Source organism: Neodiprion virginianus, chromosome 4, assembly GCF_021901495.1.
Source record: "Neodiprion virginianus isolate iyNeoVirg1 chromosome 4, iyNeoVirg1.1, whole genome shotgun sequence".
Classification (NCBI taxonomy): Eukaryota; Metazoa; Arthropoda; class Insecta; order Hymenoptera; family Diprionidae; genus Neodiprion; species Neodiprion virginianus.
The window spans coordinates 20490118-20503342 of NC_060880.1; the positions used below are offsets into that span (position 1 = coordinate 20490118).

A 13225-nucleotide genomic window follows, 5' to 3' on the forward strand; every position below is an offset into this window, starting at 1 on the left:
AATAATAACAATAGTTATACGTGCTTTGCAGGCCAAGTTTTTTTCATCGTTTTTCTATTCAGAAAAACTCATTCTCGATAATCGGGTACCAAATTTTATATTTATACTTCACGTATTCCGACAAGTTTATTTATAGGGTGATAATAATAATAATATAATAATTATAACCGCGTGATTGAAAAATTGAGAACAAAAGCGGAAGGAGTTAAAAGTGTATGTAATTATTCTAAACAGTTTGAACGATTTATCGAATTACGGAATTTGCGAGGATCTGTCGTTCATTATTCGTATATTGAAAAAACCGCGTATAATCAATCGATGCAATTACACTTGCACGAATCGCAAATCCTGGTGAAAGTTGTTCGTGCACTTCAGCTCGATTACCAGCGTTTCTATATAATCTGTAAAACAAGTTGATTGCACGTACATGATAATCTTATAATAGTTGTCAGAGAAAAGTGTTAGGTCCCATGGTTATTTAGGAATGGAAATGTATAGCTTCGGTTTGGTTCGTTGAGTTTCGCAGGCTTAGAATAGGCGGTGAACGGAGGTGCGAAATTTAAATTTAGAAACCCGTACTTCGAGGATCTCTGTAAAGCCTCAGGTATACGTACCTGTCAGTAAATTTCTTGTGTCCGAGTATTACAGGAAAGAGACAGCTACCTGTTCACCGATGTGTACATAAGAAATTATTTATATACCCAGCCTGGTTTACTTTGGGTAATAAAAGGCGACCCTTGTTGTATGGCCAAACAGCTAACTTTGCACGAACCTTCGTTATGCGGGTATACGAGAGATTTTAAACAGCAGGATGCATCTGAGAAGGTAATAGAGATAACGGAGGATTAGGAGAATATTTGTGGGACAGTGTGTAAGAATCGTTGAGAGAGTAAATGATAGAGGCTAGATTTTTTCCCTTAATGAGAATATCGTTAACACGGGTGGGGGGGGGGGGGGGGGGGGGATTGGAGTGTAGAAAAAACATTTAATAAATAATATGACAACAAGAATAACATGTGTGTACTGAAATCTTTCAAAATGAAAAGATACGTGTATTATCACATTATTATTGTTATTGTTGCTGTACATATTTCGAGGCAATATCATTATCATCACGAATGCTATTTATAAAATCTTATCAAGTATGTTATATATTATGACAATAATTAAAATTTTTATACTATATGTATATATAAAATTATCAAAAGTCTCCTTATGCCGATCACGTATGACGTTACGCAATTTTTATTGGCGAACGGTTGGAGGTTTCTTTTTTGTTTTTCATTATTTAAACAAGAAATAAATAAATATATAAATGACTAAAAAATCGTATCAATCAGATAAAAAAAAATAATAATAAAAATTAATAATATTACACGTACGATATAATGAATCGTGACTAATATCTCTACTGGCGTGAATTTTGCTTCGTAATTGCACGTTATGCGTAGTAGATTTTTGGTATAGAATGCATTTACAATTTTCTTCAACAAGCAGTATTTCCTCTGCATTTTCTCTTCTTTTCGTTTCATTCGAATTAATATTCGACCATTCATACCCACAGGTATAAAATATTATCTAATAATTACTTATAACATAGCATTGCCTTTTCTCTCTCTTCTCTTCTTTTCTCCGTATAAGATTTAAATATATTTATGCACTTGGTAATGTACCTGAAGACTATAGCTAATTATCATCATTATCAACTCCCCCATTCCGCTCAGTCTCTGTATTATCTTTTAATTCTTCGGTCCCTTTCTCCGCCAGTGATTCAAAGTCCTTGTCCCCCTCACCCTCGCCGACCTTCACCCATGCGTATTTACCCTCCAACGGTCTTTCGTTGGTGAAATCAAAGTTCCACCTCTTCTCAGCCTGCGGCAGTCAATTTCAAATTATCGTTACTATACCTATCCTACACTCGAAAGAACTGAACGAATTATAACGACGTAAAATAACGAAGATTAAACAGTGAATATATATGCAGCGCACCTCCGCTAAACTCTTTCGCCCTTCCTCGGACAGACGGTTCGTCAGGTTATCGTCGACGCCTGTCTTCCGACGATCCTGCGCATCCTGCCCCGAGCTTCCCTCGTCCTGAAAAAGTCGTCTCGCCACTCTTTTCGCTTCCGTTCGCCTGACTGCGAGATCTCCCTCCTGCATCGCAAGGCGGGCTCTGAAAAAAGTTCAAGTTTCCCTTCTCTTGTACTGTAAATTTTGATCACTTTTCTTGCAATTTTTTATTTATTTATTTATTTTTTTTTCCTTTTCTTTTTCTCTTTCCGTTCGTCAGAAACCGAAACTTGAGAATTATTACACAGTTTTCGGAAGAAGATTTATCGTAAGAGGATTCTTCCATCTTCTTATGCTCGTGCTGTCGTATTTTAATACAATTTGTACAGTTTGCCCTCTGGAATTATAGAAGCCAATACGATGCGCGCAGCGGATCCGTTTCAAAGCAAAGGTCCGACGTAATTTGAGCCATCGCGCTTTTCGGACGCGAGCTTGGCGTCTAAAATTATTAATCGACGAATCGAACAGCGCGTCTCGACGATTTTTGTAGAGGTAGAAGAAATTTTTTTTTTTCCTGAAAACCAGATTTTCATGTTCACGAATTTTTGTATACGTACAAGAAGTGTTTTTTTCTTTTATTTTGTTTTGCAATTAATTTCCGCTTATTCGTTATACTCAAGCGGTAACAAATATCAAATTTACACAGACGCGTGTTTTTCTTGTGCTCATGCGCACATTTGTACAGACGCTGGGGAGAAAATGAGAGCAAAGAGAGAAAAAGAAAGGCATCTGCACCTGCTTCCGCAGAAAATATATTACAAAGCGTTTTGACGCGATCAATGCGGTTAGTTATTATTCGTACACATCCATGCACCATCAAAATTTTTGTATCTTTGCACGCTCGTTATTTTTTTTTTATTTTACTGTCAGACAATAAAATTATAACAGTAATAAAGATTATGGCAATTTCTTTATCATAGTATAATACAGGCTTCGCTTTGTATCAATGAATTATATATATATAATGCTGTTTATAATATGGCAGATGCGTCTATTCGTCTTATCGTCCCGCTCTGCAGAGTTGCAGGTTTCCGTGTTTGTTCCGCATTTTCGAAAATTCTTATCTGCGGAAACTGAGACCCTCGTTGTGTATCAAACACACGTGTAACGGCTTTGTTTTCTTTCTACTTCACTACTTTTATCAGCGAAAAAAACTGCAGCTGTAACTAGTTTTGTACAAAAACTATTAAATGTTTAGAAAAAGTTTTCCTTCGTGCTAAAAATTTTTGTTCACGACAAAATAAGTTAATTTAGAAAGAAAAAAATATCACCTCTTTGTACTGACTAATAATTGAGGGTTATCGGCCAGGTTAAATCATACCAGCTGCATCTTACCTCAATGGCCTGTGCTTGTGTGTAAATTTATCCAGAAATTGTAATAATTGTTGCACAGCAATCGCGTTTACTTATTCATAAACTTTTTATTTCGATTTATTTTATCTTCAGCCTCCTTGTTCAACCGAAGAAAAATGTTTATTATTTATTCACTTCATCTTTCTCTCTCTCTCCTTCTCTTTTAAAAGTTCACCATCTCTTTCTCTCGATTAATTCTCTTTTTATTTTGTTCCCGAACACCGATTATCTTCGTTTCAAAAATTCTCGTCCATCGTGATTATTGATGAAAATCGTGTGCGAGGGTTGCGAATTCCCGACGAAACTCTCCGCTCTCTGCTTTTGATAATAGAAAGCAACTCTTTATTGCTACGCGATATTCGCGAGAAACGGACTGATTCGCCCTGTCGACTCTCCTCGAACATGGTTGCGAGCCTCTGTTACACCCCTGAAATCGATACAAACCATTTGTTTCCAAGGGTGCGCTACGCGTACACGGGGGTGGATCATCCTGCGCGCGCACTGTCATTTTTCTTATACCTGTATTCATACTCATTCAGGTTATCACAGTACGGATGCGTGTAATAATGATACGAATCACGAATTGACGCATGTTTCAGGGACCACAGGTTGAGCTGGGTTGATTAAAAAAAAAAAAAAAAAAAAAAAAAAAAGAAAAAAAAAAGAAAGGCAGCAGAATGTCACAAATATCGGGATAAATAAGGATTGCTGTATATCGTAGGTATAACACAGCTGGAAGTCTCACATTAATACCTATCGTAAATAGCGTTGTAATCTGGAAAGAATTATTCTACGTACAGGTTTTTGTAAAAATCGTGCAAAAAACATCTTTGTCGTGCACTGCTGCATTTTGTTTTTTTTCTTCTTTCATTTTATCGGTAGGGTACATAAAAATACATCAAATTTCGAAATATTGTTGTAAGCTGACGTTCGTAATACAAGGTTGAGGATACTAAAATTGCAGTATAAGTGTTTTGCAGCAAGTTGAGTATAATTATGACTAAATTTATTTTGTATCCAATATAACGAAGTTTAAATTTACCCCAACACACTTTGCTCACCCATGCACTTGCGGATCTCGTTAAAGTCCCCATATTTCTGTCGGAATTCTCACAATGACATTGGCTGAGTTATCATATTCTATGTCCTGTGTTTTACCGCAGGATTTCGAACGAGTCAAACACTTAAAAAAAATCTTGTTCCGATTTTCGTACAGGGAACAGTTTACGATTAAATTTAACTTACTTCCGGTACATCAAATTTTGACGCAACAACGCAATCAAGAGGGAAAAAAATGACCGAAGGGACGATTCTGCACGTTTCAATAATTGATCGGGGTCACTTTATTACTTACTTATTAGCTGTCCTGGAATCGAGAAACGGTTGTGCGGGTGTGCAGCTTATAAAGCTCAAATCCGTCAGGTGCACAGCGTCGCGGGGAATGAAATTCACGACTGGAGTTGTTTAACGGCTTACGCTTATCTACGGACTGCCTCTGCTGCACGCCGAACGTTCTCCTCATGCATGTATGGACATACATATAATTAACGCCGTGCACCGATATTACATAGGTATGACACACCGGAGCTCTGCGATTAATCGATTAATCGCAAAATCGCTTTTATCTATTACGCGAAACGCGAAGAAACGGCGGCTTGAAAAGCGTTTGTACCGAGATTTATACCAAAGTTTAATACCGTTTAACGATACGAATTGTGTCGTTGCAAATATACAGCACTGAAGGTCGGATGACTTATTTTCGTTTAGTTTCATCGAACGTTTTATAAAGTTAGAAGAAACTAGCTTATCTCGTCGTATTTTTACCATTGGAAAATAAATAAATTTACAGAAATAATTTTTACAGTGGAAAATTGGCCGAAGCTTTTGCTCTATGCTTGCACACCGTTTTCAGGACGGTTGCTGGAGTAGCTTTTGTTTTTATTTTTCCGCCTCACTATATCAATGAGTCAGATCCTCTTTTCTCCGCAATCACATGGACAGGATGAAACTCGCCACATCTTATCGCGAACTGATTATGCTGCTTAGGCGATTATGTAACGGTAAACTTATTTGCAAACATTTGTATTGGAATAACTCCTGACTGTGCGAGGAGTATAAAAATCGAAAAATACGAAACACGTATGGTATAAGAGAAAGAAACAAAGTCAACATGAAAATGTCTGTAATTTTTATTTTCTCAGTATTTTATCTGCAATTTTACGTTTATATTGTACGATACTTTGAAATTATTCTCCTTAACGAGAATTAATGCTCTAGATAGCGAATAAATAAACAAGTTGTAAACCATTATTTTATACATATGTATATTCGAGTCTGCTTATCCCTTGTTTCGATTTTTCCGTTTAAAGTCATGTAGTACTCCCACCCTTACATACGGAGTAAATTCACCCTTTTTCTTCCTCTGTTAAATAAACAAACGAACAGAAAGGGTGTCAAATTTCGGCGGTGCGTCGTTCGTTTGCAGCGGAATTCAGGAAAGTTACCGATATCCCGAAAATCGTAAAAAATTGTGTGATCTTTTGACACGTGTTGCTATTACAAATTTCACGTATTTCAGGGGCCAAAAAGTGCGCAGCTGAGATACTTTGCGCAATTCCGGATAGAATGAGAAGTAGAATGAGGTCCCTAGACGAGAACTCACGTTCAGCTGGGCGCACGGCCAGGCAAGGAACGCTCGGCTACATGACCTTAACGAGACAATATAATCGACGACGGTAATTAATTCGAGTAAATTAATTATAATAGGCGAATGGAGCGCACGTTTCGATCAATGCCCGTGATTGGTTTCTTTTTATTCTTTTTCACGGACGTAAATAGCGTTGTTAATCATACGTATAGTTACGTGCAACTGAACGTATCGACCATATGCTGAAAATCTTTCACCAACTGTTGCTTCCTGCAGCTCGTGCACTGTGTTCTCACCGTACCTTGAAATCACATTCAAAGACAAATCCGTCGCATGCTCGCTTCGGTGAATCGTTGCTGGTTATTCGGTGGGGATCGCCCCTATACTTATGGTAAAAAAAGAAGTAACGAAAAGATGGAGAAAAGGAGGAGGAGGAGGAGGGAACGATGAAATGCACTGAAATCTACACACGAGACGGTTATTTAACGGATATTCTTTGTACGATGTAAAAAACTGATTGGTGGGTGAATCCTTTTTTTTAACACGAGAAAACTCTTTGCTTTCCCCGATCGCTTACAACTGTATTCGTAATATTCCTTTCGAAATATTTTTCAACTATACTATATAGGTATATACCGCGGAATTTCATTTTGTTCGTTTCATTGTTCATTCTCAGAAAATTTTTCCTCTTCTTTTTCATCTTCTTATTTTTCATCGCCGCACTTTGATCAATATCGATATAGAATCAGATAAAACCGCTTCAAGAATAGATCCTCGTATGTATACACAAGGCAGAAATAAATTATACCCTCCATAGAAATTTTATCTTCGCCGTGGAATTTTCATCGTTTGTCTTGGCCTCTCTTTTATGTTTTCAAATCGACAGTGGATTGTGAGAAATAGTTTTTCGAATACAGAGAACACAAAAAAAGATGCCAACGTTAATCGTGTATGTACGATGATTCTAATCTTGTCAACTGTGGAATTACCTTATAGTTTTCCATCGATTGCGGAAGAGGGTTGAAAGAGGAATAAAGATCGCAGAAGATAATCATTGATTGGAAAATATTGTTTTTTTTTTTTTTTTTTTTTGCTATGCAATCGATTCGTCATCAATTATAACTGCTATTCAATTCTCGGCAGGGATGAAATAAAGGAAGAAAGCCAGATCCTCGATCTTATCTCTCCCCACTTTCTTTCTCTCCCTCACTCTCTGATTTTCTTTTTCTCTTTTTCTTCCCCTGCGGTTCCTCTATTTATATCTTATGCCGCACCCTTTATAATCCATCCATCTGTGAACACACCGCGCCCCCCGATCTTGTACCCCTTTATGCATGTACGAAGGAAGGTTAATAAACATGTTACTTTTTTTTCTTTTTTTTCCTTTTTGTACTTCTATGTGATTTAAAAACTCAGTTCATATGATGATATTTTACGATTTCGTTACAAGTCTGCAGCAACGTCCTGTCGTATGCTGTTCTTCAAATTACTATACGCAAGGGGAAATCTGCAAGCAGCGAGGAGAAAATAACTCACTGAGATGATCTGTCAATGGGCTTGTGAATTAATTATAATTCACCCGAATTAACGAGAGTCGACTGAATTAATGCAAAATAACTAAATCAATGAAAATTAACTGACAATGAGAAATATCTGAATTATGAGAAATTAAGTCAAGTTGATTTGAATTAGTTTGGGATTCGTGTCGGAATCATCTGTTAACGGAGAAAAAAAACAATTGAATTGAAATGAAAGAGAATTGAGTTGAATTGAAAAAAAGCAATTTGAATGAACAAAAAATACAAAAGAATAAATTGAAATTTTTCGAACACACACTTGAATTAGAATCAATTACCAAGAAATGTCGAGTAAAAAATTGGTATTCGTGAATTGACATGAATCAAATTGGATAAAAAAAATTAATTTGAACGAAAAAAATTAAGCTGAATGACATGAATTAATTAAAATTAATTGACCTTAAAAAATTATAGTGTCATTCAAATCTCGACTTATTTCCCCCTCGGAATGCAGCGCGGTCGGAAAAGACACGGCTGTTTTTCTCTCGTTCGTCAATTTTCCGTATTCTTTTGTCGTCCAGATTTTAATTCTGGATGACGGGAATACATAATTCGTCGTTAAAATTTATGTATACGTTTGAATATTAAACTCGTGCATAATTATCACGTGCCAAAAAGATATACAAATTTAGAGTCGATGATTCACTCGGGAATTTTTTTTCCTTGTACCTTGTTTACTTTCTTTCTTTTTGCCATACGTGTGCATGCAATTATAATTGCGAGGAATTTTTCATCAAGAGTGTCGAGTTTTTTCTCCCGTGAATTCTTGCACTGGTAATGACGAATTAAAATTGAAGATAAAAATATAGAGGAGGACGAGAATGATTCGCTGGACGTCACGCATCAGGGTACAAACCGCGATAACAATGGGACAATGCAAGCTGAGCTTGACTTCTGTGCCGCGGCTCTAATAATTCTTTGTTGTACAAATATACTCACGTACACAACTCGCGTGTCTCAGCGACAATAAGTGTAAACACAAAACATATACACGCACACGCACTCCGCGGGCTGTTTTAACAACTATAATATTATAATTTAATGCGTTTTGCGCCGACGCGCGAAAACAATGGCAATGCCTAGACGGTTGTATTATAATAGCACCCTACGGGGGGAAAATATATGTCAGGAGAGAAAATTCTTCAACTCAACGTCGAACTGCTTTTGTCGCTTATATTTACGCACATTTACTGAAATTTCTCGAACTTTTGCTTACGCCACTTGGCACGCTTCGATAATTAAAAAAAACGGAGCTATTATATTCTCGCGTGTTGACATACACGCGCAAGGCAAGGCAATTGACGCACGAGGACTTGGCGGATGAAAAGAAAGAAAAAAAAAAAGCAAAAGTAAAGAAATTTCCTTTTTTCACCCGCGGAATCATATGTCCGGCCGTATAAGATTTGTCGCCCGTTTAGTTAGTTTCGCCGCCGCCGCCAGGCGTAGTTTTCTCGCAGTAGAAGAAACTTGAATATTCCGCGGCTTCCGAGGTTACTTCTATCTTCGCAGTAGGTTCATCGTACCACTACGATTTAGAATATCTGACGAATCAATCTTCGGAGGATAAAAAATGCATCTACAAAATGAGCGCAAGCATAATTGGCCGAGTCGATCATCGGCCAAGGAAGGTCTCGAAGAGAAAGAAAGGAGCGAAAGAGGGGTCAACGACTTTTCATCTTCTGCAGTCCACCAGAGTGGCGAGAAAGCAGTTGCAGGCTGCATGTGATGCAGAAGGAGGTAAAGAGAGAGGAAGAGTGAGAAAGACAGAGAGAGGGAGAGAGTGAGAGAGAGAGAGGTAACGAGGGATGGAGGGAAGTGGCGATGCAGAGAAGGGAACCAGGCAGCCGAATGAACCGGCGCCACCGAGATTAAGAGTGGATATTTTTAGACCTCTTCATGTATTTCTACCTATACGGTGTATTCGGTCTGCTTCGATATTTGCGATCCCGGGCCGATGAGCCGATAAAACCTCCGGTCACCATTCTTTGGTTGCTAGTTTGTTGTTTGTTTTTTGTTTTCCACTTTTTTTTCAAAAGCTGTAACGAAACATTGAAGAGGGTAAGAAAGAGATGTCATTATTTTGGAATTCGTTAGAACGACTTTGAAGTTGAGTATGATAAATGCAACGAGTTAGGGTTTATACATGTATACTAGATTTCATGACAAACCTGAAATTGTGAAACAACCCAAGATTTCTTCTATCACAGTTACAAATTCCCGTGATAAAATATCGGCCTGGGTATTTGTGTTAAAACGTCATCGCGAGGAACGAAAAATCGGTCACTGAGAAACTATTTGAGTCAGGTTAGGATCTCTGCCCACGCGAACAACTGACGGTTCTGTTATGCGTTCAAGTTCTGCTTCTCGAGCCAAGTAGGTATCGTCGCGGTGCGACGACAATTCGTTGTTTAGATGTTGACTCGGGCTTCTCGCACATTCGAATACCGCATACCGGTGTCAAAAGATGACGGTATTTTTATTTACCAATTCTACAATGAAACCTGCAACACCGAATCGTGCATCGAAATCCCGGGTGAGTATTTTTTTTTCCTTTTTCTCATCACGGTAGATTCATGGGGCACCATAAAGGGTGCTGCAGGAAGGACCTGTCCGCGTAATTCAATCCGTTTAAATCCCGCATGAAACGCTAGTAGATGTGGAAAAGATATTCACGTAGGTATATTCTGGCAGGGCACTCTACTTCAAGTGGTCGGTTTAAAGTGGGTGCGGGTTTAGGTTGACACCGGATGAGGTAACCGTACCTCGACATGTTCTCCGTCCCAACCCAACGTAATGTAACATCGTGCACAACGTGCGGTATACATTGTTCCCATTTTCTATACAACACACACACTCACTCTCTATCTCTCTTTCTCTCTTTCGGTGCGAGTATGAAATCTGCGCCTTTTGGCAATGTTCGAACCTCCGTGACCAGAGCACAAAAAGTCCTCGCAAGTTCTTCTACGTGATGAAACTGGTTCCACTGTCGATGCATGAAAGCGCAGTGCACGTTTATGAAATTAGTCAAGTCAGACCATCACTCACCTGTGTCTTGCCGCCAGCATTACTAGGTTGATGAAGTTTTTGGGGTGATCGGTATTCTTCCGGAGCCGGGGACGAGGCGAGTTCAGACCTCTGAGGAAGGACTTCGCGGAGAGTCTTCGATGTGAGAACGCGATCTTCAAGAGCGTTGAGCGCACTGTTCGTCAAATGTAGGAATGGGTAGATAGTTTAAATGTGCAACCGGCTGCGTTTTGTTTTAACCTTTAACGGGGTCTATTCCTTCAAGTCAAGTCAAAGCGGCGCTTGCGCGTTTTCGAATTAGGAGCGAGTGAATACAAGGGGCGCTGCAGCCGGGTTTTCTATACTTAGGTGTCGTCCTCTTCCTCCTCCTCATCTTCACCTCTGCATTTCACTTTGTTGTATAGGTATATAGTTACTCGCGCGTCGTGTACGCTATCAGCGTTACGTTGCACGTGTGTTTTCGGTGACTCGTTCGTCTTCTCCGTCATGCGGTACCTAAACCCATGCATCGTATGATCGTCGATGTTTGAGCCCTTCTGTGTATACCTACACACGTGTTGCAGGACTTACTAATAATAGTTTCTCGCCCGCGAGTCTCCCTCGGGAGAGAACCGGGTGAAACCAAGACAGAATTAGAACTCCGCTGTATTATAACGAACTGCAGTCAAAACTCCACCTCAAGGGCGACGACGTCAACCACGCTTCCGACTATCTTGCGTACCTACTATCCCTCCCCTAAGCCACAGCAGGGTGGATTCTAAACATAACTTACATCTACACGTCGAAATTATAAGACGAAATATTTCGACCCTGTAAGTCAGGAGCGACGAGAAACAAATTTTCTTTTTCTTATCAATATGTATTATTTATGTGCTCAATGTGTGCAAGTCAATGATTCAATGGGTTTGTGTAAATCCTCAATCATAGATACCGCCATTTCTGAAACTCAGGTGTTTATTTTGTAGAAAGTGGTGGCGGCGGAAATCTTGAATCCAGAAGGCGATAGCTCGCGTCGAAAATAAACAAGCTGATGGAAAAATTCGAAAATCAATTAAGTTCGGTCACCCGTCAACTTTTGCTGCGTCAATTTTTTAAAACTATTCGTGACTTCGTGCAAACGACAGAATTACTACATTATACAAAATCATGCGTTAAAAACATTCAATACTTTGAAAAATATAACACAATCATGTACTTGTAATTAGAAAGTTCAGGGAGGGGTTGTTATGTCCTCAATTATTCTACAGTTGAGTAAAAGTATATAATGATGCAAAATTTATTGCATACTGTATAAAAGTCTCAGTTGCTTTAAATCACGATTAAAATAATGAGACGGGAAATTTGCGGAAAAAGGATCTATCTCTCTACGTATCCATCTATCTATCTATCCGTCTATCTGTATGTCTATTCTGTTCCATTCACCAGCTGTAAAATCCACCTCGCATGCAATAACAAGATCGAATATGTAACACACGTTACGTACGGATCAAGTACCTCTTACCCTATATAGTGTACAGATAAGCTCTGTAGAGACGTCCTTGAAACACATGCGTCGTATAAAGTGACATTCGCAGTTTAACAAGATTCGTTCGATGTACGCGCGGGCTTCGTCATACGGCACGTACTCGTATTTATGTGCATACGAATCCATCTACATAACTACGGGTGCGAAACATGTTCGATACGTGTCCTAGGTCAAGATTACAGTAGCTTTCTCTGGGTGTTGCAAATTTTTAACGGTTGTTCGAATTTTTTTTTTTTTTTTTTTTTTTTTTACGCTTCTTGAACACTGTCACAGAAAATAGACTTGTCACCAATTTGATCGATGAGCTGTAATTATGGAAGAGTGTATTAACGAAAGAGTTTAGTTAGGAGAAATATAATAAATTGAACGGATGAAAAAAAATATACGAAAGAATTAAAAAATATCGTAGATAGAATTACAAGAAACGATGCATAATTAAGAAGTAGGTAGAGTAATATTCATTAATGGGTTCCCAGTGGCTCACTATTTTTTTCGAATCAAAACTGGTACGAGTTTCTTTTCCAAACAGAGTTCATTTGCGACGCAAGTGGCAGGAGAAACGAACGATATGTTGATCATAGACACATGAAATTTTTATAGAAATAACACTCGTTTCAGTTTTCATTTAAAAAAAAATATCAAACCACTTACAGTAATATTCGCCAACGCCTCAACCTTCCGGCTAACTTGTTTTCGATCGGAAACAAAATGCGAGTCTCAATTCTACAGGAATTATGTGACAGTGACTCCCGTTCTCTCCACGTCGGCTGCACCGCCAGTCATTAATTGTCACACAATTTGTGTAGAATTGAGACTCGCACTTTGTTTCCGATCGCAAATAAATAAATTAACCGGAAGTCCAAGGCACTAACGAACATTACTGTACGTACAGTTTTACACTCTCGATGTTTTCTCGCGCTCTCTACTTTCTCCTTCTTTGTTCATTCTTCGTATTTTTCTTTCAAAGACCAAGGGACATGAGATCCGACCAAGCTCATTTCCCAGAGAGTTGCACTTGTGGTGCAGACT

The 13225-nt window shown here is 38.6% G+C and overlaps 2 protein-coding genes across 2 annotated transcripts in view; one reads left to right on the forward strand and one right to left on the reverse strand.

Annotated features, from left to right (window-relative positions):
• The window catches only part of LOC124303066 (uncharacterized), a 43649-nt gene extending 37175 nt beyond the window's left edge, over positions 1–6474 (forward strand). Inside the window, exons 7-8 of the mRNA XM_046759825.1 lie at positions 6002–6158; positions 6347–6474. Coding sequence (XP_046615781.1) covers positions 6002–6158; positions 6347–6419 — 230 coding nt within the window. The 3' untranslated portion in view covers positions 6420–6474. The remainder of the gene's footprint in view (positions 1–6001; positions 6159–6346) is intronic.
• Positions 1284–10839, reverse strand: LOC124303069 (uncharacterized). The gene is made up of 3 exons (XM_046759829.1): positions 10693–10839; positions 1990–2173; positions 1284–1872 (listed from the first exon to the last, which is right to left on the reverse strand). The coding sequence occupies exons 1-3, from the start codon at positions 10710–10712 to the stop codon at positions 1687–1689; spliced, it is 390 nt and encodes a 129-aa protein (XP_046615785.1). The 5' UTR covers positions 10713–10839; the 3' UTR covers positions 1284–1686.
• Positions 10840–13225: the final 2386 nt, after the last annotated feature.

What these genes read in the sequence shown, in the direction of transcription:
- LOC124303069 (XM_046759829.1), bottom strand. Translation starts at nt 10,712, where the DNA reads ATGCTGGCGGCAAGACACAG. An exon ending in ATGCTGGCGGCAAGACACAG is followed by an intron (nt 2,174 to 10,692) that starts GTGAGTGATGGT and finishes AACTTTTTTCAG; the next exon opens with AGCCCGCCTTGCGATGCAGG. An exon ending in GGCGAAAGAGTTTAGCGGAG is followed by an intron (nt 1,873 to 1,989) that starts GTGCGCTGCATA and finishes TGACTGCCGCAG; the next exon opens with GCTGAGAAGAGGTGGAACTT.